The sequence below is a fragment of the Salminus brasiliensis genome, chromosome 16 (genome assembly GCF_030463535.1).
Source record: "Salminus brasiliensis chromosome 16, fSalBra1.hap2, whole genome shotgun sequence".
Taxonomy (NCBI): Eukaryota; Metazoa; Chordata; class Actinopteri; order Characiformes; family Bryconidae; genus Salminus; species Salminus brasiliensis.
Genome location: NC_132893.1, coordinates 9,568,537 through 9,591,369, shown reverse-complemented (window position 1 = coordinate 9,591,369; position 22,833 = coordinate 9,568,537). Strand labels below are relative to the sequence as shown.

Here is a 22,833-nt window from a genome sequence, read left to right as displayed (position 1 = left end):
CAGATGTCCGGTACAATTTATATCAATCTATTCTCAGGGAGAATCAGAGGGAGGGTTTGGGAGAGGGGATAAAAAGCGCCATGAGAGGGCTAGATTTTCAGCCACAGGCCTATAAGAGAACTATTTCACTGTTTGGCAGCAGTCAGGGTGAAGCAGCCGCGCTGGTGGAACTGCATGTCCCTCACACGGCGCATGGACTGAATCTGAGGCTGGAAGGCACAAAACTCGTTGTAGTGTCTGTAATCGCCGCACTCAAACAGATACTGGTAGCCTCTGTAACCAGGGTACTGGTATCCCACCCAACTAGACAAGCAAAGAGACAGAATGTTAGTAATTACATATCAACATTTTTAGATTTGCAGTTATTGCTGTGGACTTGTGAGGAGTAAAAAACATTAAGTCATTTGGTAGTGGATTGCAAATAGAGAACCTTATTCTCATACATTTTTCATGATTTTTTTATAAAGATTTTTTGAGGTATATTCTTCTCAAAGAATGGTTCTGTCTTCTATTTTCGAATCCACGACTGATATTAGATTTGATACTCACGCTCCGCCAGGGACTCTCACGCTGCCCACTCTGTCGCAGAAACCGTGCGCCCACAGGGTAGGGACATCATCCTCCTGGATCTCCATCTTGTTGCCCTGGAAGTCAGACAGCTCGTACAGGCAAATCTTGTGCTCCATGGGGTCCTGTATTATGGGACAGAAAAAACAAAGCAAAGAGATGAATTCTTGAGATTTAGGGCTAAAATAAGAACATTTCTACATGGGTCTTGGGCCTGGAGGAAGTTTTTATAAACACTCCAACATACATCTTTTGCTACCTTAATTTTAGAGCATGGTACTACACCAGTTAACTCTTACCATGCGGATGGGCCTGAGGGACATGAGACAGTCACTGCGGTAGCTGTTTGACCAGGTATCCCAGCGAGGATACTCTCCCTTCTCCAGGATGAACATCTCCCCACGGAAGTTAGTCTGCTCGAAGGCAACAAAGCTGAAAAGAAGGAGATGCAGAAATTGGCATGGAATGCCATCAGGTGGCCAGGGTGAAGAGAGAAGACAGGAGAAATAATGACATGAGTACTCATCTAGCTAAGTAGGGATTAAGCATGTCTTCAACTAAATGAATTCTGCTATTAATATAGATATCCAAGAGTGGCTTTATAAATAGGAAGTCTAACAGTCAGTAACTTACGGGCCGCACTCCACAATGATACTGCGGACTCTGTCCATACCACGGTCACAAACGTTCATGCACTCATTCTGGACCTCCATCATCCTGCCCTGGAAGTTCTCTTGGTCAAACAGCATGATCTGGAGGAAATTCAAAGGTGTAATGAAATGATTAAGGACAGCCTGCAGCTATTTAATACACAAAAGAGCAAACCCCAAAGTATAGTTGGACTGTTTCACAATTGTTCTGGATTCAATTGTACATGAAGAGATGATATTCAACTTGCCTCACTAGTTTTACCCCGGGATACAGTAGTATATTGAAATCCTTACCACAGTGAGACAATAATTCCATCTAAAGAGGTGGCAGAAGCGTTTAAGCCGAAGCACTTACCCTGTAGTTACCCATGGCGGGATCTCCGGTCTTGGTGGCCTTGCTGGAGGCAGCAGGGGCAGGAGTGCCCTTGTCCTTGGCATCAGTGCCCTGGTTGGAAGTGGACTTGGCGGTCTGAGACATGGCGATGGGGTTCAAGAGTGTCTGTGGGAAAGAGCAAAGGTTGGGAAAGGCCATGAGACTTACTCAATGGATATACTCTAAACATCCATAGTGGGCCAAAATGTAGGAGAGGGTAGATCCATGTAAAAACCCAGTTAATGTTAATGGGGTTGGAATTAGTCATAATAGGATTTGGATGCTATATTTCAAATGGTAAATTCCATTTCCTAAATACAAAAAAGAGATCCTGAGCAGCTAAATTATTTTTAGTTTCCATGAGGTATGATTGCCCTCAAAACCAATGCACAGAGTGACTGGACCTCTAAATGGAGAATGGGAAAAGTGCCCTTTTTGCTGGATCCAGTTTGAATGCATATGCATTTGCTGGATGCTTACCTGCTTGAGTACAGCTGTGCAGTGCGGAGTTGGCTGGCTCGTGCTGCCCCATCAGTCCTGTGCCTCATCTTTTATACCCTGGCAAGGGGAGTATGGAGGGGCTTGGCATACAATAGAAACACCCCTGTCATCAGAGTTGGTTTGTGCTAAAGCCATAGGGCCATCCCATTGCCCAGAAAGCTCACCCCTGTTGCTGGTAAGCATTTTACTGTCAATTGAAAGCCCTGACAGTGGCAATTTCTCCTGCAGGGTGGTGCTGTACACCACAGGCAGCCTATGGACGAGTGGAATGCATGGGCCATAGGTCAGGTTATACTAATCCTCTTCCCTGTGAGGTCTCCCTGTTGCCTGAAGTTCGATGAGGAATTCTGGCAAAGTTTTTGATCCTAAAGGGGTTCACATCTGAAAAGGAAAATATTAAGAAGTTAATGCATTTAAGAACTATGGAGAAAATTTGAAACATTTAAAGGCAAAAAAGCAATACAGTTATTCTGTTATACTATTTAAAGCAGTTGTTATGTATATCTTATTCACAGGTTCAGAAAAATGCATGGTTTCATCTGAACTACATATACATATATATCAGTATAATAATAGCAATATTGCACTTTGTGTAGAGTTATAGAGTTGCCAGATCTTAAACACCAAGCAATAGAAAAATTGCATTGAAAAGGAAACATTACATTTCTCTCATGACGAATGGACCAATAGAAGTAAACTGAGACAGAAACAAACTGAGACAATTAATGCAACTCTTATCGCATAAATGCAGTGATTGCAACACAGTGGAAAGGCCATTCATGTTTTCATTTCCCTAGGTAGCTCAGTTGTTCCCCTCCACATACTGTAGGCAAGATCAGCATATGTTCACATGAAATGGGAAGTCTCAGATGGAAAGATTTACAAAGAGTTGAGAAGTAAAGCTGATTATAAACAATAAACAAAGTATTCACTTTTTAAACTTAAAATGCTTTACAATAAGTAAAAAAATAGTTTCTTATTACTGCTAATGCAGTAACAGCAATATTGAATATTAAATTTGAATTAAAGATGAATGGAGTTCCACAGATTAGAAGCATGCATGCAAAAGTTGACCCCGGTCAAAATTCAGTTTGCGTGAAAAGTTCAGTGAGTAGAAAATAAACTGATCTCCAAATGACATGAAGTTAAAGATAAAACATTACTTTTAAGCAAGAGGGTTTTGTTTTTATGTTGTACAATTTTAGAGTGAAAAAAAGAGGAGGGCTTCTCTGTCCTTAATAAGCTTTATAGAGCTATGGCTTGTTTATAATCATGGATAGGCCAGGGGATGCAAATGTTAAAGCTTCATAAAATGTTTTGACTCCTCAAATCTTGTCGGAGGCTATAAGAAGATAGCAAAACATTTTCAGGTTTCCTCAGTTCATAATGTAATTAAGAAAACCTTTCAAGAGAACTGTTACACTGTTAAACTGGTACTGGTAGGATTGCTATACAGACATATCCGAACCCCTGCTTGACTACAAAAGACCTGTAGACTAACGGAAGATGTATCTGACTCTGAAATGATGGTGCATTATTCTACTGTGCAGCAACACCTGCACAAATATGACCTTCATTGAGGAGACAAGACTTATTGCGTAAATGCAGTGATTGCAGCACCGTGGGAAGGTTATTTATGTTTTCATTTCCCTAGGTAGCTCAGTTGAACTGATTTCAGCTTTTTGGCATAAACAATGATAGTGACAAAGGAAGTATTTCATAAAGCGACATAGCAGTTTTGTTGTTGTTGCTTACTGTATTTTTCATGCATGTTACTGAACTAGTGAAAATTATTGTCCTAATAGCTCCATGAATAAAATATAATTGATTACTCTCATAAATTTCCATTTGCTGTCTTGGGAATTGTGCCAAATCCCTGTGGATGTGCAAACTGGAAAAGGGCAAATGCTTCTTTTAGTAGAGTTTAATTAAGATTAATAATAATTTTGTCATTCACTTGATGTTGCATGATGCTTGTGTTACATCATGGTGAGTGTACAGTGACCTCCCCTCACTCAGACATCGTTCTCACTCGTGCATTTGTGCAGATGTTCACAGAGCAACACCAAGCGTGGCCCAACCATCGTAGTGCTTGCAGGGCACCAAAGATGGCACATGGGGAACACCTCAGCTCCACCTTCTCATGCTCTGCATCCCCATGTCATTCACACGGACCTTTATGGGACGGGACAGTCACACAACATGTATGAATCCTGTGTCCTGTCTACCATGGAGACTCCAGTGTGGACATAGTGTGGTGTTTGCACTTCTGCTCTATAGATTTAACCCCGCCATTGTCAGACACACAATGCTTGGGCCCCTCCCTTGCTGCTGATCCAGAGTTTTTAGCTGGGCCTTTTGCCAGGGGAGGCTTTAAAAGGGTAGACACGCGTGCCAGGTTTCACTCTCATCAGGACGTCCCAAGGGCATCGAAGCGAGGTGAGTTCTTCTCTGCTCTCCCCTTGGCTCCCCTCCCCAGGTCCACAGCCCATCTCTTTCCCCACTTCCTTCATATGCATGCGGTGTGAAGCCAGCCCAGTGGCCTGGCAAGAATTGAATGAGGGGCAGAATCTAATGCCTTTAAGCTCACTGTGATTGGAAGTAGTCTGGATCGGACAACTTGGCTAAACTTACCAAAAAAACTTGTATTTACAAAGGTATATGATGTTTTACACACAGGCCTAATTTAGCTGGCCACACAACCAAGGGATTTAAAATGATTGAATGGTAATTGTATGTGATTGCTATTCACAGCAGGGAGTTTTATGTATAAATACAGTTGCATATAATGTTATAAAACATTTTATGTCTTTATGTATTTTTCATTGGTGTTTTTAATATCATGTCAAGTATATCTTAGCATAAGAAAAGTGATTTAGAGCTACTCTGTTTACATAAAAAATATTTGTTGTTTTGCTGCAGCCAAGATGTCTCATCATTGTACCAAGTTCTCAGGCCACTGGAAGGTATGCTTGATAATGTATCTCATGACAATATAATGTTGTTTTGTAGACTCAGAAATAGGCCACATTAAGGTTATTCCTTGAGGTGTTGAGATTATTGTACATGTTATTGTGATGTAGTGGTAAATACTTTATGATACTCACTTTAGTTAATACAAGACAAAAAGAACATCAAGGTGACCAACCTCTGTCTTCCAGATCATCGTGTACGATGAGGAGTGCTTCCAGGGTCGCCATCATGAGTTCACCTCCGAGTGTTGCAATGTTATGGAGTTCGGTTTTGAGAGTGTTCGCTCACTGAGGGTAGAGAGTGGAGCGTAAGTGAATACCACTGTGTCATGCCAGCATGAGCATTTTTTTTATTTTATTTTTGAGTTCAGCCAGTGGTTATTTAGTAGAATATCTGTGCCTTCACAGTGATTGTCTAACCTCTTAAACTGTAGCTTAATTATTCAGTAACGATAAAAGTACCACGTAAGTAAGACATTTTGGAAATTCAGGTCTCAGAAACCTGAGGGCCACACCTCTGCAGAGAACAATGATTTCCCTCCTCTAACATACCACATTTAACGCATGAAGATTAAGTTATTAAGATGACAAGTTAGTTAAATGTTAGAATGCTAAACTCTGCAGTTTTGTGATCTTTTACTGGACTGTGAAACCCCTGATGTGGCTACCTTTTTTATATGTAGTGCTTTCTCTGCTCCAGCACACTTTCAGCAGGGAAAATCACTGTGTTGTGGTGTATTTCTAAAGGATGAGGAGGGAATAATCTGTGGTGTAGTCGCAGTTCTCCATGTCGTAGACTTGGGTTCAGTTCTTTGCTCAAGCAGGCATGTTTTACTATACATGTTAGAATTGGCAAGACTTTTAATACTGAATTTGCTTACTTCCGTAATTTGATTAAATTGTAAGTCATGCCTGCCAAATGTCATAAAGGTAAATTAGGAATTAAAATGTAGGCCTTATGTCAGGACCTTGTGGTTTTAAGCAGTATTATGCAAGAACTGATTTTTTTGCCCCTGAGCTCCCCCTGAAGTCAGATATTTATGCTGGTATCCACTCCGAAAGAACCATCAAATTTGGTAATATTACAGTAATATTACAAGACTTTACTCATATGACAAATATGACTTCAGCAGTGCACAGTTCTGGCAAATATCGTTCTGCGGTTAGCAGTGCGCCAAGCCTAGAAGGCCAAGATGCTTATCTCTCTCGATATGCTTTGAATGTAAATGCTACACAGTGCTGCTTTAAAAGGTTACGGTTAAACATTTGGGGTGTAAAGCACAAATCTTGGCCCATGTACCCAAAACAAAAATGAGTTAAATATATCCAGATGTGTATATGTATAATGTGTGGTGGCAGTTTTAGCACAAGTGTATTACAAACATTATCCAGTTTCATAATACTGATGGCTTTTCCTCTGGCCGATGCTTCTCTGTCTAACAATGGTCCTGTTCCATAGGTGGGTGGGCTATGAGCATCCCTCTTTTCAGGGCCAGCAGTTTGTGCTGGAGCGTGGAGAGTACCCTCAGTGTGATGCCTTTGGAGGAAGCAATGCCTACCACATTGAGAGAATGACCTCCTTTAGGCCTATCTCATGCGCTGTAAGTTTTCAAAGTTTGATATGCTTTCAAATTTGCAAGCTACATAAAACAAATGTGTGTGAAATTCCAAACTGCTTACTCTTTTGATCCTCTTTTTAAATCTTCTTGTTCTAAAGGGCCCATAAACGTAAATAGGCATTATTTTTTAATTAAAAACTGTAATAACCTGTTGCAAGGTAGTGTTTATTAGGCTCAACACAAGAATACATTTCTAACACCACAGAACCACAGGGAGTGCAGGATGACCATCTATGAGAGGGAGAACTACCTGGGTCGTAAGGGAGAACTCAGCGATGACTACCCCTCACTGCAGGGCATGGGATGGTGTAACAACGAAGTGGGCTCCATGCGCCTTCACTCTGGAGCGTAAGAATTAATTCCAATGACTTTATCTTCTATACATTTTTTATCTTTCTCTACACCTCACTTGCAACCACTAAACTGCTTTCTTATAAAGAGTGTTAGGGGTGATTTAAATATTCATAAGATATTTATTTATTTATTTTTGCATCTTTTATATTTATATGTCCACAGGTTTGTCTGTTACCAGTACCCTGGCTACCGTGGCTGGCAGTACATCATGGAGTGTGACCGCCATGGTGGGGAGTACAAACACTTCAGGGAGTTTGGCTCTCACTGTCAGACTCCTCAGATCCAGTCCATCCGCCGTATCCAGCAGTAACTCAGCTCTTCCACTTACCCCTCTCATCCTCCTATTGCCCAGTGCTAAATAAACTGTCTTTCTTTAACTTCACTGACCTCTTGGTATCTGTTAACTTCTGTTGCTCTATCTATAATTGCTCTAAACCTGAATTTACACAGCTATGTTTTATCTACATAATAGATAAAAGATATAATATTACATTTTATAAATAAATAAAACACGTCTAGAGTACAGAAAATATCCACATATATAGTCTATAGTCTATCAGCATGTAATGTTCTTTAGACCTGCAGACTCTACTAAGTGATTTTTTAAATCTTGATGTATACAAATTTGATGTAGACAAATTTTTGCAAATACAAAATTGTTTTATTTCTTATCCAAAATCAGTAAACCTAAACGTGTCACCTGAAATTTTTAGTAATATGTTAAACAAAAAGATGGGGGGGGGGGGTCCCAACATACCCTGAATATAATGCACCACCACTACTATATCTTTTAATAGGATTTAATTATTCAGGCGTCTGGGTTTCCCATCATCACCACTGTGTGTAAGTTTGTTTTCAGAAAGAGAATATTTTTGCTCACACTAACGGTTCAATTATAGTTATAATTAGAAAATCGAAATTCCACTCCTTTAAAGTTGACTTGCGTTCACTGTCCAACAGAGGGAGCCACGTAGGCAAACTGCATCACTGCGGTTTAAAAAGCACATGCCTTAGAGGGGTTTACAGAAATAATACGTAAAAGCGCCATACAACGTGTTCATAAAGAAAAAGTTGATTCACAATTGATTCAGGGCTTAGGTCTATATGGGACGTCACCTAAAACATAACACTGGAGCAGGTTGCAAAGCACAAACATCATAATACAATATATATATTTAAATATATATTGTGTGAATTTCCCCACTGCGGGACTAATAAAGGACTATCTTATCTTATCTTATATATATATATATATATATATATGCAAAGAGTGCATAATTAAATAAATTGTATACTGTGGTGTGACGTGTTCAGAATTTTCTGGCAAAAGTATGCTCTATGCTATACAAGTATAAGTATAATATGCAGTTTAATAAGTATGTATACAGGCATGACAACGTATCATTGCAAAATCATTGCGAGATAGATAAGGACTGTCAAGTAGTTTGTTGTGTGTAGTATTGTATCATTATTCACATGTAAGAGTGGGATTAGCGCGTCAGATTAATGCCATTCATTTCAATAAAAAATATTGCGTTTGTTTTTTTTTATATAATGAGGGTTTCTCAGACTAATATGGCGCTGTTAGACTTCCACTCTCCACCCGACGGTGCTCCAGTGCCGTGTTTTGTAGAGCGTTAGCGCGGAGAGGAAGTGCAGCTCCCCGCACAGCGACCTGTCTGCAGGCAGCAGTCTGGAGTCCACTTCACAGCGAGCGGAGTCGAGAGGCTGGCGAGGTCCTTCAGAGATGACATATTAAGGGTTTTAGATATTTGCTGAGGAGGAGGAGACCAGATATTAAGGGCCAGCTTGTTCGTCCTGGAGACTTGATTACAATCGGACTAATTTGGAGGGATTTTTGTAAACTATGTCTGACGACTGTGAGCAGTTTGGAGACTGTTTCACCACCCGAACGCGGATGCGTTGAGCTAACGACAGAGTTGGGGGTTTCGTCAAGATGAGAAGCAAGAATACCGAGGACTTATTTTACTGTTGATGAACGTACAGTGAAGACTGGATGTCTCGCAACACAAGCGGTTACGTCGACACGGCTTTTAACCTAATGCTTTAAGGGGTCAACAACGAAGGCTTAAGTGTTTAGTTTAGTTAGTTAGCCACCAGCTAAGTGGCGGGTGTCGTTTTCCGATAGCCAGCTTAGCGCGTTAGCCACGAAAATGAAGTTCCGCAAGAGTTAGCTAGCTTTTAGATTTAGAGAACTCAGAAGTTAGCTTGGCTACTGCAGTCCTCGTTTTTATAACAACACCAGTTTTACGTGTGTAATTGAACAGTTCAGTGTCGACCTACAACATGTGGGACCACTTTTAACACACGTTTCTCAGGACTTCAACAGAAACATGCATAGCATGCTAACTGGCTAATTTCCTTTTTAGGCGCCCCCTCCTCCCCTCCCCCTCATCAGGTAGTCATATTGAAATAACATAAAACGATAGCGATAGTTGGCACGATTTACCATTCAGTAAAAGGGCATTATATAGCTATATATATATATATATATATATATATATATATATATATATATATATATATAGGAGAGAGAATATATGTGTGTGTGTATATATAGAGATAGATAGATAGACATACATATATTTTTATATATATATATATATATATATATATACACACACACACACACGGGTATATAGCTATAATACTTAAGAGTGGTGTGATCTAGCAGATGCATGAGGAGGGCTTAGGACTGTAGCTAGGTTTAGCCACAGCTGTGTAGTTTTTTTCTTTTTTTTTTTTTTACTGTTTCTTCGACAGGCGTTGAGCTTTATATTTAGCGTATACACAATCAGACAGTTTGCACGATATTGTAATCGTTAGTTTTCCTTCAGGGGATCGACTGTTCGTCGGTGGACAGTCAGTCGGTCGTAACAACACCCTTTTTTGCTAAGAAAATGGAGAAGCTCTGGCTTGACAAAGCTGCTGGATCGATCAATTTGTAAAAGTTGCAGGTTAAAAGATTAACTTACTATCTCTAAATGCATTAGAGTAGAGGTCGTTAAACCAGCTTTGTTTTGCCAGCTTTGCGAAGCAGGATATATTTAGCTAGGTGGCTTGTTAACCTGATCGCGTCACATCGACTTAATAGCCATTATTTGTCTTTCCAGAGATGTCTGAGCCCACATAAAACCAACATTTTCTTCGTGTTGGGTTGGGGAACAATTTTATGGGAAAGCGAAAAACAATAGCTAGTTCACGAGTTTGTCCGAACGGTCAAATCTGACGCCTTCTGTCTTCGAATTAATTGGAAATTTCCTCAAAATATCAGCGCCAGTCGCCTTTTTTCATATGTATATATATATATATGTTGTCAGTTCTCACAGTAAGCTGGTTTGCTCTTAATTGGTCATTTTAACGCAGATTTAAGCTTGTATTTCAGTATAGCTACAAATCTGCATTTAGTCTACATCTATTCTGGTCTATAGTAACCTACGTTGTTTTTGTGCAGATTCTGTTCTGTAAGAGGCGGGCGTTGGAAGTGACTCCAGTTTATATCGGAGTTGTACAGGCTAGCCACATTAGCTCGTTAGCTAACAGTATTTTTATGTGTGAATATACGTTCGTTCCCTCAGCTCGGTTTTGACAGTCATAACCAGCAGGTGGGTTCTCGCCAAAAAAAAAAAAAAACACCTCACGAAAAGGGGGTGGGGGGCTAAGGAAAATACTAATCAATATTGCTCCCATCATATCCAGCTGCGATTGTTTTGGAATAGTTGCCCTGGTTCATCCTACGATTTGTTTTTTTTACCTCTTAAAAGAAAAAAAAAAAAAAAAAACGAGAACCTGCCGACGCCGTTCCCCGTTTTCTCTCCTCGAGTCTTGTTTGATCTGTCACAATGGCTGTTTTTTGAGATTGGAAAGCGGATACGAAAGGAAACGACAGGTTCGACTGGATGCTCTCTCTGGACTCCCGCATTGCCGCTTCCTCAGAGCTCTTTTGCTGTTGATTCCGACGCCGTATCATATCTGATCCCCCTCATACCTCCTCGCGTCTGGTTCTGTATTGATTCGGTCGACCCGGGGTTGAAGATGGCGGACCTAGAAGCAGTTCTCGCCGATGTCAGCTATTTGATGGCGATGGAGAAGAGTAAATCTACTCCAGCGGCCCGGGCGAGTAAGAAAATCATCCTTCCCGAACCCAGGTAACCAAGATGAAGCAAACCTCTACCCACCATTAACACTTTCGCATCTTCTCTTCTGTTACAGCTTTACAGTGCCTGTTAGTTAGCATTGTATGGCAGCATGGTTTTGTATTGGTCATGGTCATGACTTTTAAGTAAGAATGCAAAATTGCATTTTTTTCAAGCACAAAGCACAATGAATCGATCATTGAACCCCTTTCTCTTACCTCGGTACATTTTCATTGCTGCCTGAACATACTAAAGCTCAAACCGAAGCAGAGGCCTAATGCACGTTATGTCAGTGAATGGCGACAAGAACCTCTGTCCATCCTTGTTGATCATTGTGCACAGTTATATCTAACATTTGTCACAAATATCTTAAAGAGAGATTATAAGAGCCGTGTTTATTGTAAACGGTGACGTTTTCCATCAATTAAACACCTGTAGATCTTTCTTCAGATTAAGATCTTGTGCAGACCAATTGACAAATTTGCTTTTGCAGTAACAAGGTACCCCAAAGGTTCTCACCTCAATACTGTGTAGTGGTTCACAGATAAATGTATGTTGTCCCATAGTGGCAGAACACAGCTTTATACTTTAAAGTAACATTCATTTTTTGCTCTTCATTTTCATTTTAAATTATTCTAGGCAAACAGTGATTCATTTCTCCTTACTTGCAAGCCTCAAGCATTGGGAGTGAATGTGAGACCAGTGTTTGGTTAGAACGCTGCTGTGCACTTTGAAAGGAAGTGGTTAAAACATCACATTCACTGCATGCTAGGCATGGCAGTCTGTCTCATCAATGATGGAGAATGCATTATGGTACAAGACAGTAGTGATATCATTTGGTTCTGAGGAAGTATGATGTAAAACAATATAATGAACCGAAGTGTTATATAACATTGCTTAATTCAGTTGATTAAATAAGCTGCTTTAGTTTTAATTTTACCTTCAAGTTTTTTCAGTTCTTTGCATTGTATACCAAATGAAACTTACTGTACATGCTAATAAGAACATTCTATGGTTATGTCTATTGGCAATGGGTAGTCAGAATAAGCTGTGGTACATCAGTCAAGTCAGTGACTGCAGTTAGGCCATTATGGGCTTTATAGTTTAGAGGTTCCAGCATTGAAATGAGCTTCAATTAAAATAACATTTTAACCCAGTAGTGTTTTAAACACTACTTAGAATAATGGTTGATGATACAGTTGCTCAGCAAGAACTGCTGTTACAGATTTGTTTTTGTGTTTTCAGTGTTTAAGTGTAAGCATGCAGATGTTTATGTACAGCATACATGCTGTATCATTGCTGTTATAAGAAGCTTGTCATACATTTTAAGATTGAAGAATCCATTCTTTATTACTCAATTCTGTCAGTTAACGTTATATTCTAATTTGTGTTCAACTTGTTGCTTTCAGCCTTAAGAATCAGTAGGGGTCTTTGCTTTTGGCTTATATGCGTTTCTTTGGCCAGCAGCATGAACTAGCCTCAAGAGCATAATTAAGAATAGGAATGTTAATTAAGCTACTATCTGTCGGTCATTGGTTATACCACAGACAGGGTCTGATACATAACAGTGTATACTTATATACTAGTGCTAGCAAGGCCTGTCCTACCTCCACTGCAGTCTAGATTTTGGGACACACCTGTGGATTTCCTCTTTACTGTACAAAGCCACATCCCCATGTACTGTTCCTCCTCTAGCACATCCAGTGAGAGTATTGGACATTAATAAACAAAATCAATACCCGCCCATTTTTTTTCACATAGTATTAAGTAACTTTTGTAATACAGTAAATGTGTACTTATGTAATTGCACATGGAGTTGGTCAAAAAGGTAAATATTGACAATGTCCACATGTCCTTTCCCACCTTTAGCTTAAAACAATTTAAAGCTATTTTACTTTCTCTTATAAGTCAACAGCAACATAAAACCTGCTACCGTCTTTAAATACACAAAATATATATAATAGAGCAGGTGATCCATTTTCACATACCGAACAGGTAAAATTTGACTGAGGCAGCTGAAATGAAACAAAACAATACTAACTAATACTTTACGAACTAATAAACAGTAAAACAATAATAATGCTGGTATAATTTAATACATTTCTGACAAAGCACTGTATACCTGTATCTTATTCTTGCAGACTAATGTCTGAGAGTGCCATGGATTTTGTTGCTCAACATGGCCAAGTACTGCCTGTGAAAAAGGGGCATTTAAATGACATGCAAAACAACTCACCACAAACCCGTTGTGTTGTGAGGCATGTAGAAGAAGGCAATTCTCATAGCAAGGCTACAAAAAATGCAAATGCAAATGCAACAAAGTGGTGCACCTGTCTGAAATGAGAGGTGACGCGACAGATATAATTTACTAGTAAATAAACTGGGAAAGACAACCCCTGAAATAACATTTAAAGATGTAATGCCAAACTTTACTTTTTTCAATTTAGCAACTATTATACTGCTTCGTATTGTCTCAGCATGCACAACAGGCAGCGTCTTGCAAACTTTTTTCCCTGTCAGACTAGTTGAAACAAGTGCACATAAATGAATACATGGATGTGCAGATAGCCAATGGGAACCAAATAGTTGTAGCAAGAATAATGTGTAATAGATGTCAGGTCTTCCATGTACATCTGTGAGTGATGATTTTGAGGCAGAAGACTACCTTTACACAGAATCCAAGAAACAAATGCTCATCTGGGGAGGAAATACACAGCAACATACTCTGGGCATTGCCATATTAACCTATGTGAGGTTGACCTAGATAAAAGTTTAGTTCTCCACCTGATTAAATTTTGTAAATTAAAAAAAAAAATGTTTGAAGTAGTTGGTTGTCATTTCTGAATAATATTTAAAAAATAATAGTGTGCTTGCTAGCTAGCTCCCTAGAGCAGACTTTAAGTCCAACATTGCTGAGTGGATCACATCTGGCATCTGGAAACCTAAGTTTGGGAAAAAATGTATTTTTGATTGGAAATAGCTACAGTTTAAAAAATGTAAATGCTCTCCTTCACTGCTTAACTCTGACATTCAGAAAGTGGCAGCAGGTGTTTTAGAGCTGGGCAAAAAACTGAGATTTGATCCTATTTTATATAATGTTTTTTTGTTATATGATGTATGTGATGTTTGTCATTATTTCATTAGTTTTTCAAAAACCTAAATAATTGATTTTTTTTTTTATGGCGCAGATGTCCGAAGCGATCCAGGCATGTTTGGATGTCTATTTTAAGCACGATCCAGTTCGTATGCTGCGTTTTTACTGCCACACCACTGTGTTCTAACAGTGCCCTCTGGTGTCCTAGACCCCATAAATGGCCATTATTCACATTCTACAGCAGGGAGGAAAGTTCTCAGAAGAAAACAAAACAATTTATATGTCTGCAGTGTAGAACTCTTTTACAGTGGAACATGAAAATGATCTTGTGTTCTAATGTTTTCCACAGTGGGCATGTAAAATTGGAGCATGCATCCGTATGTCTTTATGTCCATATGAGTTTTTTTTGTTTGTTTGTGCCTTGAAAGTTATGTGGGGAGGTAAAGTGCTGTACTGTGCACCTTTCTAATTGTGATTTGGACCAGGTTTGAGCATGCCACCTCACACGTCTCTAGGTTTTTGATCCTTAGAAAATATTGATACTTGAAAATGACATTGCTTAACCTGTTTGGTGGCAGCATTACTGTATTTGTCTTCTGTCTACATAGTTGTACATTCATCTTGAGAAGACATTTTTGCCAAGTTAAAAACTAGGAAAGGTTTGTGGCTGGAAATGCCATTTAAGTCTGTAGCGGCTTGTAATCAATTGATTTTTTTTTTTTATGATTGTATTCTGTGGCCATTATACTGTGTGGAGGAAAATAGTCAAAAAAGGACTAATTGTGAAAAGTTATATGGCTCTCTGCCAACATATATAGTCCACATAAGTCAGATTTCTTGTCTGTGAGGTGTGTAGGCCACATTTTATTTGTGCCTCTAAAAGTCCAGTCAGAATGTAGTCTTAGTTTTTTGTTTGTTTTTTTTGTTTTTTGTTTTAACCATTTTTAGATTGTGTGTTTAATGTAACCTTGAATACATTAAGTTTAGTATGACCATGCACTTTCCTCTTGCTTCTGAGCCCTCCACAGCACAGGGTCATCAGTTCCACAGCCCCTTGTGTTCTTTCAACAAAACATTACTACTACACACACACACACACACACACACACACACACACACACACACACACTGTGCGGCAAAGAAGTATTTAGTCCCAGAAATCACATTGTAGGATTTTTAAAGAATTTATTTGTAAATAATGGTGGAAAATAAGTGAACAGAAGTATTTTGTAACATAACCTTTGTTGGCAATGACAGAGGTCAAACGTTTCCTGTGAGTCTTCACCAGGTTTGCACGCACTGTAGCTGGTATTTTGGCCCTTTCCTCCATGCAGATCTCCTCTAGAGCAGTGATATTTTGGGGCTGTCGCTGGGCAACACGGACTTTCAACTCCCTCCGCAAATTTTCTATGGGGTTGAGGTCTGGAGACTGGCTAGGCCACGCCAGGACCTTAAAATGCTTTTTACAGAGCCACTCCTTTGTTGCCCGAGCGGTGTGTTTGGGATCATTGTAATGCTGGAAGACCCAGCCACGTTCCGTCTTCAATGCTCTCATTAATGGAAGGAGGTTTTGGCTTAAAATCTCACAATGCATGGCCTCGTTCATTCTTCCCTTAACACGGATCAGTCGTTCTGTCCCCTTTGCAGAAAAACAGCCCCAATGCATGATGCTTCCACCCCCATTCTTAACAGTAGGTGTGGTGTTCTTTGGATGCAACTCAGCATTCTTCTTCCTCCAAACATGACGAGTTGACCTTTTACCAAAAAGTTTTGTTTTATTTTGGTTTCACCTGACCACATGATATTGTCCCAATCCTCTTCTGGATCATCCATATGCTCTCTGGCAAACTTTAGACGGGCTGGACATATACTGGCTTAAGCAGGGGGACATGCCTGGCACTGCAGGATTTGAGTCCCTCTCGGCGTAGTATGTCACTGATGGTAGCCTTTGTTACTTTGGTCCCAGCTCTCTGCAGGTCATTCATCAGGTCCCTCCGTGTAGTTCTGGGATTTTTTGTTCACCGTTCATGATCATTTTGACCCCGCGGGCTGAGATCTTCCGTGGGGCCCCAGATCGAGAGAGATTATCAGTGGTCTTCCATTTTCTTACAATTGCTCCCACAGTTGATTTCTTCACACCAACCTGCTTGTCTATTGTAGATTCACTCTTCCCAGCCTGGTGCAGGTCTACAATTTTCTTCCTGGTGTCCTTTGACAGCTCTTTGATCTTGGCCATGGTTAGGTTTGGAGTTTGACTGTTTGAGGCTGTGGACAGGTGTCTTTTATACAGAAAATGAGGTCAAACAGGTGCCATTAATACAGGTAACAAGTGGAGGACAGGCGAGCTTCTTAAAGAAGAAGTTACAGGTCTGTGAGAGCCAGATAACTTGCTTGTTTGTGGGTGACCAAATACTTATTTTCCACTATAATTTACAAAACAATTATTTAAAAAATCCTACAATGTGATTTCATAGTTGAAGTGTACCTATGATTAAAATTACAGACCTCTCTTATCATTGTAAGTAGGAGAACTTGCACAATCAGTGACTGACTAAATACCTTTTGCCCCACTGCGTAGGATACATGAAGAGCCATGTACTGTGTGTTTGTGAGATACGTTATTTGATTTCTGGACTACTTTGTCATTTTGTTAGGAAAAAGTTAACTTTTGCTGAAACAGCACTCATTGAGAACACAATGTACTAAAAAAACAGCATTACTCAAAAAGATTGTTAAATGTGTTGCACTTTATTTTTTTCAAATAGTCAATTAATCTAACAATTAGTGTTAAAGGGTTTACAGTTAAACATAAATTTTCAAAAACGAGATTAAATAATTAAAAAAAAAGAAATAATCATGGTATTTGAAAATGACATTGCTTAACCGGTTTGGTGGCAGCATTACTGTTCCGTCTACATAGTTGTACATGAGATTTTAGCATTGGCAAACGCATTTCTGACAAGAAACCTTAAAGTTTCTTGTCAAAAGGAAATTTGTATTTGGTGCACTTTTTTTATTATTGAATTTATTGTTTCTTAAAAGCTGAGAAAGGTTTGTGGCTGGAAATGTCATTTAAGTCTAGTGGCTTTTAATCAGTTGATTTTATTTTTATGATTGTATTCTTTGGCCATTATACTGTGTGGAATATATATATCCTTTCTTTAATGTGTTTTGTTCTTGATTGTTTTTTGATAAATAGTTGGTCATTGATGCCAAGAACATTTCATTTAAGTTCAAGGGCCTTCTTGCGATTTGTGCATTTCAGTCAGTAATTTTCTGATAGAAATTTTGCAGTGCATCTCTTAAGTTAAATAAAGTGTTTGGAGACAGTCTTTTAAGAAATTAAACTGTTGAGAAAAGGGGTGGGCAATAACAAAAGGAATGTTGTTATCTCTAAGCAGAGTGTATGCAGAGTTGTAGAGCTAGCGCAGCTCTGCTACATTCTCATCGGGTGAAGACTAAACCCGCTGGCAGAGAGGTGAGATTTTAACGGCAGGATTGGAAGTGTTTGAGGGGCTTGGAGTAGTTGCTGGTATTGTTTGAGAGTGAAATGAGTAGAAGAGACTGGTGATTGTTAGTCATGTGGGAATAAGGGAAGGAAGGCAAAGGAGGAGCATTGAAAGTGCGTGGAAAGAAATGAATTGTGGGAGGACAGTTGCAAAGTAGAAAGGATTTAATGAGGCGGACCTGAGGCAAAAGGGATACAGGTTTGCTGTCCAAAGGAAAATGCATTCCACATATAAACACTTTGACTTATGCTGATTTGTGTGAAGTCATGTCTGCGACTGAGCCAGAACTCTCTAGAGAAGACAAGTGTTTTTCTTTGTATTAATTGTATTCAAGTTATGAATGTATCTGCATTGAAACATACTTTTGTCCAAGCTAAGCTACATGCCTATATGCCTGCCGTAATAATTACGTTATCGACTTGTCGTGCGATAAATGGACGTGTCCACGATAAGTTTAGCAGACGCCGATAACAGCCAATTGGTTTTCGCGTGAGTTTGTTTACATTAGAAAAAAACGCAGATTTCTGCAAGGCGCGCGGTGCAGCTCTCTCGCCGGCTCCCTATCTAAGGCGAAGACATGTCTGGGCCAGACAGCGACATCTATCGGTTAGGAAACGCGTGCGTTGCACACAGAGGAGGCAGACGCAGGTGGAGGCGTGTTAGCTGGCGAACATATTCGAGGCTAGTAGGATCCAGAAAGAAAGTTTGGAGAAGTAATTCAAGATGGACTTGGTTTCAAAGCCACATTGCACTGCTCCAGTGTGGGAACACTTGGGCTTTAAGCCAAATGAGCGCGGAGAGCCCATCAGCTTTAACGAGGCAGTATGTCGTCTTTGTCTAAATACCGTGGCAACAAAAGGTGGTAATACAACTAACCAAAGAGCCCATTTAAAGCACAACCATCCAGTTCAATTTACCGAGCTGGAAACAAAGAACCCGGTTGGAGAGGGGGCGTCCAAGCAGGTGACCATCACGGATGCCTTTGCTCGACAGTGTAAATATATAAGTGATAGCGTAAAATGGCGCACGTTTACAAATAGTGTAACTCACTATATAGCCAAAGAGATGCTGCCGTTAAATATGGTGGAAAAAACAGCATTCAAAAACATGCTGAAAACGTTTGACAGGCAGTACGAATTGCCAAAGAAAACATACAACTCTCAAACTGCCATTCCAGCTTTATATAATGAAGTGAAAGACAGCATTCTGAAGGAGATAAAAGACATCGCATTTTACTCTGCATATTACAATATTATCATTTATCGCGATAATTTAGGAGACGATTAATCGTCCAGAAAATTTTGTTATCGTGACGGGCCTACATGCCTATATTGTATACATCCAGTTATGATAAAATTCTGCACTTCTTGCTAGAAGTACTTAATGAAACCAATCAAAATATGCAGTAATGAAACATTTGTGATGAAGTAAATGTTACTCTAAATGTCAATCAGCTTTGATTAAAAAAAAAAAAAAAAACGTGGGCTGCTCGAGAAGGATGCAAGCAATGTTTGGTAAAGCTGTTTGACATCCTGATGAACATAAAGAGTAAAGTATGATTAGAGCTTGTCTGACTGGAAGTGTAGCAAGTAATTTAAGCTCTCCTTTAACCACACAGCAAACCATATATTAAAAAAACAAAAAAAACAATGTTGTACTGGGACTATTGTGCACTAGTTTTTTTAGACATTAGTTTTTTTTAGACATAGATGCAGAATTTGCTGACCATGCAGTACAATGAGACAATACAACATAACTGGAAAAAGTAAATAATACAATAAAAATAGTAACTAAATTAAAATAGACTAAGGAAAAGTAAAGCAGTTACTGCTAATGGCTAAACCAAGGCTAAAAACAGATGTTTCAGTGCTGCACAAGAGCAGCTGAGAAAGGTAAAGCTTCTTTAATGATTGAAAACGAGCCACAAGTGGTACTCGGTACTCATTGCTGCTGCATTTCATAAATTTATTTTAATATATATTTTAATTTAAGTTATTCTTTCTGTCAATGTAGCCCTTAACTACTCATCTGTTGTGGAAACCTCATGATGGTGATTAATATATTTATATATTTTTTATGTGCAGCACTACTTATATACAGTCCATACTCTATGTCTATTCTACTTATACTATGTTGTTTTTTGAAATCGAAGCCTGTAGGATGCAACCAGATAAAGAATTTGAACAGTGCCATTTGCTCATAATGGCCTCTCTGTTTATAAGATGCATTTTGGTGCCCTATCTTGCCTTATCTTTTATTTTGGAGGCAGGAGTCTTGTCAGAGCATGGTATATCCACATTTTAGACATCTGACTTTGAGGAACCTTTACAATATAGCTAAATAGTATTATAAATTTTTCATAGTTGTGGTTGATACTGAATACTTAAACATTTCATAATGAAATAGTTGTGGTTGTGGTTGCCTACCTCAAGAAAAGAAAGCATTAATCTGCCAAATTACTTTCACATTAAAAATGTAACAGATAGCACATAGAAAACTGGAAATTCCACTTGTAATTAGTCCAGCTTCCCTTCATATTTATAGAAGGAATGTCTGCTTCTTTTCATAAATTGTTAAGCCTTGTATTTAGAATGTCTTGAGCTCACTTGGGCTAAGGAGGCAGCCCCTCCTTTTTACCTGCATCCTCCGTTTACCTAATTCTTAGTAGGTATGTGGCTGGGTGATAATGAACCCTTGGAGGGGGTGCTAATTGATTCATTCTACTAAACTTGGTGCTCATTAACACCCTGTCCCAGGGCAGATCAGTAGTGCCCTCCACTGGGAGGAAATCTGAAAAACACACTAAAGGCTGATCCAACTTTGATGTAATGTCCTTAAAACGATAACGTCAAAATGAGGCTCAGTAATGTGTGTGGCCTCCACGTGCCGGTTTCTAACCATTTGTTCAGGCACATGCACATTTGTGGCCTGTTGGAGGTCATTTTGCAGGGCTCTGGCAGTGCTCCTCCTTGCATAAAGGCAGAGGAAGCGGTCCTGCTGCTGGGTTGTTGCCCTCCTACGGCCTTCTCCACGTCTCCTGGTGTACTGACAGACACAGCAAACCTTCTTGCCACAGCTCGCATTGATGTCCCATCCTGGATGAGCTGCACTACCTGAGCCACTTGTGTGGGTTGTAGAGTCCGTCTCATGCTACCACGAGTGTGAAAGCACCACCAACATTCAAAAGTAATCAAAACATCAGTCAGAAAGCATAGGTACTGAGAAGTGGTCTGTGGTCCCCACCTGCAGAACCATTAATGTATTGAGTGTGTCTTGCTAATTGCCAATAATTTCCACCTGTTGTCTATTCCATTTGCACAAAAGCATGTGAAATTGATCATCAATCAGTGTTGCTGAGTGGACAGTTTGATTTCACAAGTTTGATTTACTTGGAGTTATATTGTGTTGTTTAAGTGTTTATTATTTTGAGCAGTGTGTGTGTGTATATATTTAAAATATTTGAAACATTTATAAATATTTGTCCCTTTCTGTATCTGGAGGCAGGAATTTGACGGTCAAGTATCTGATTCTGATTGCTCTGTGACATAATTTTGAAACAAATCTCTTTTTTTGCAACACCTTTTGAACAACTTCTGTTTTCCTTTTACCAGTATTCGGAGTGTAATGCAGAAGTATCTGGAAGAGAGAGATGAGCTCACTTTTGACAAAATCTTCAACCAGAGAATTGGTAAGTTTGAATGAATTTTGTATTTCTGTTTGTAATAGTTTAACTATTATTCCGCTATCAGGATCTCAACTATCAGGATCTCAAAATCAGGATCAGGCAGACACAAAAATGCACCCAAGACTAATTTAAAACTAATACATATCGGATTGCTTAAACCCCTTCAGGAGGTTGTCTGAGATGCATTTGAGCAACATGTTCAATAGCAGTGTAAACAAGACTCTTTTAACAACCGAAACCACTCCCAGTACCTCATGTACTGTAACACCTGTAATGGCTGCACAGTGAGCGAACTTCTGTATTCCATTTTACACATTTGATGCATTTGACTACCAACTGTAAATACATGTGGTCTTATCTGGATACAAATATGAATTCTAGATACTAGTCACATGAATGGACCAGGTGTAAACAGGCTCATAGTGATAAAAAAAAACAAATTAGTTGGGATTGAACCAGATAAATAATTTGTGGGGGAAAAAACCCACAATCATGTGCAATGTAAAGCTGAGTCATCAAAGTACACTACTTATGAAATGTATATAAATGTATCCATCACCAAAAGAGCCTTTTACTCAGACATTCTTTGGTCTTTGACAGCTTTCTCATTGCAATTCTCTATTTAGTCACCTAAACTGTGAAAAACCTTGGCATAGTGTCTGTGGAATATTTCCAGTCAAGATGCATTTATATTGTTTTATAGTTGTATGGAGATTGCAACTAAAGCACTACACTTCCTCTTCCACAAATTAGTTTGAAAGAAAGAAAAAAGTAATTGAGGAAAGCTGTAACACTAAATGTATCATGGGAACCCTCCAGCCCTGCAGGCTTTGATTAACTGTACTTATTTCTAGGTCTGAAGTCCCCAATGAGATTCAGCTTCAGTGAACTGCTCTCTTCCTTACACACATTCGTCCATAGTTTTGACAATTATGTGTCCCATTGTGTTATTTAAAATACTTAAAACATTTTTTTGTCCCTTCAACATACAATTTCTAGTAGTAGGATGAAGGGTCCCACCCCATTTAGTATTTAACATATCATTTTGTGATTGAAAACTACTTGCATTGACCGTATTGGGCCCTCCTGCTCAAAATGTCTGTTATTGTGAATAGTTACGTGAGTATAAGATAACCTTATCTCCAAACTTTTGCAGGAAGAAAGGGCTCAAACTCTCCAAACAAGAAATGAAAGACTGGCTGCTATAAAAAAAAAAATTAAAAAAAAGATTTACAAGCTGTGATGCTACGTACTGACCATGTGACATGCTTTTCCTTTAATCTTGATTTAAAAGTTCTCTTGTTTAAAATAAAAGAAATGTAGAAATGCATCATCAAATCAAAACATTTTTT

The 22,833-nt window shown here is 39.1% G+C and overlaps 3 protein-coding genes across 3 annotated transcripts in view; 2 read left to right on the top strand and 1 right to left on the bottom strand.

Moving 5' to 3' along the window:
• Window positions 1–125: 125 nt before the first annotated feature.
• Window positions 126–1,695, bottom strand: crybb1 (crystallin, beta B1). Its single transcript, XM_072658238.1, has 5 exons — window positions 1,573–1,695; window positions 1,201–1,319; window positions 867–999; window positions 550–692; window positions 126–303 (listed from the first exon to the last, which is right to left on the bottom strand). The coding sequence occupies exons 1-5, from the start codon at window positions 1,693–1,695 to the stop codon at window positions 126–128; spliced, it is 696 nt and encodes a 231-aa protein (XP_072514339.1).
• A 2,831-nt stretch (window positions 1,696–4,526) lies between these two features.
• cryba4 (crystallin, beta A4) lies at window positions 4,527–7,346 on the top strand. Its single transcript, XM_072658239.1, has 6 exons — window positions 4,527–4,530; window positions 5,014–5,057; window positions 5,253–5,371; window positions 6,523–6,664; window positions 6,888–7,030; window positions 7,199–7,346. The coding sequence occupies exons 2-6, from the start codon at window positions 5,019–5,021 to the stop codon at window positions 7,344–7,346; spliced, it is 591 nt and encodes a 196-aa protein (XP_072514340.1). The 5' UTR covers window positions 4,527–4,530; window positions 5,014–5,018.
• Window positions 7,347–8,699: 1,353 nt separating this feature from the next.
• grk3 (G protein-coupled receptor kinase 3) overlaps window positions 8,700–22,833 on the top strand; it is a 44,818-nt gene continuing 30,684 nt past the window's right edge. The window contains exons 1-2 of the mRNA XM_072658692.1: window positions 8,700–11,205; window positions 21,408–21,484. Coding sequence (XP_072514793.1) covers window positions 11,093–11,205; window positions 21,408–21,484 — 190 coding nt within the window. The 5' untranslated portion in view covers window positions 8,700–11,092. The remainder of the gene's footprint in view (window positions 11,206–21,407; window positions 21,485–22,833) is intronic.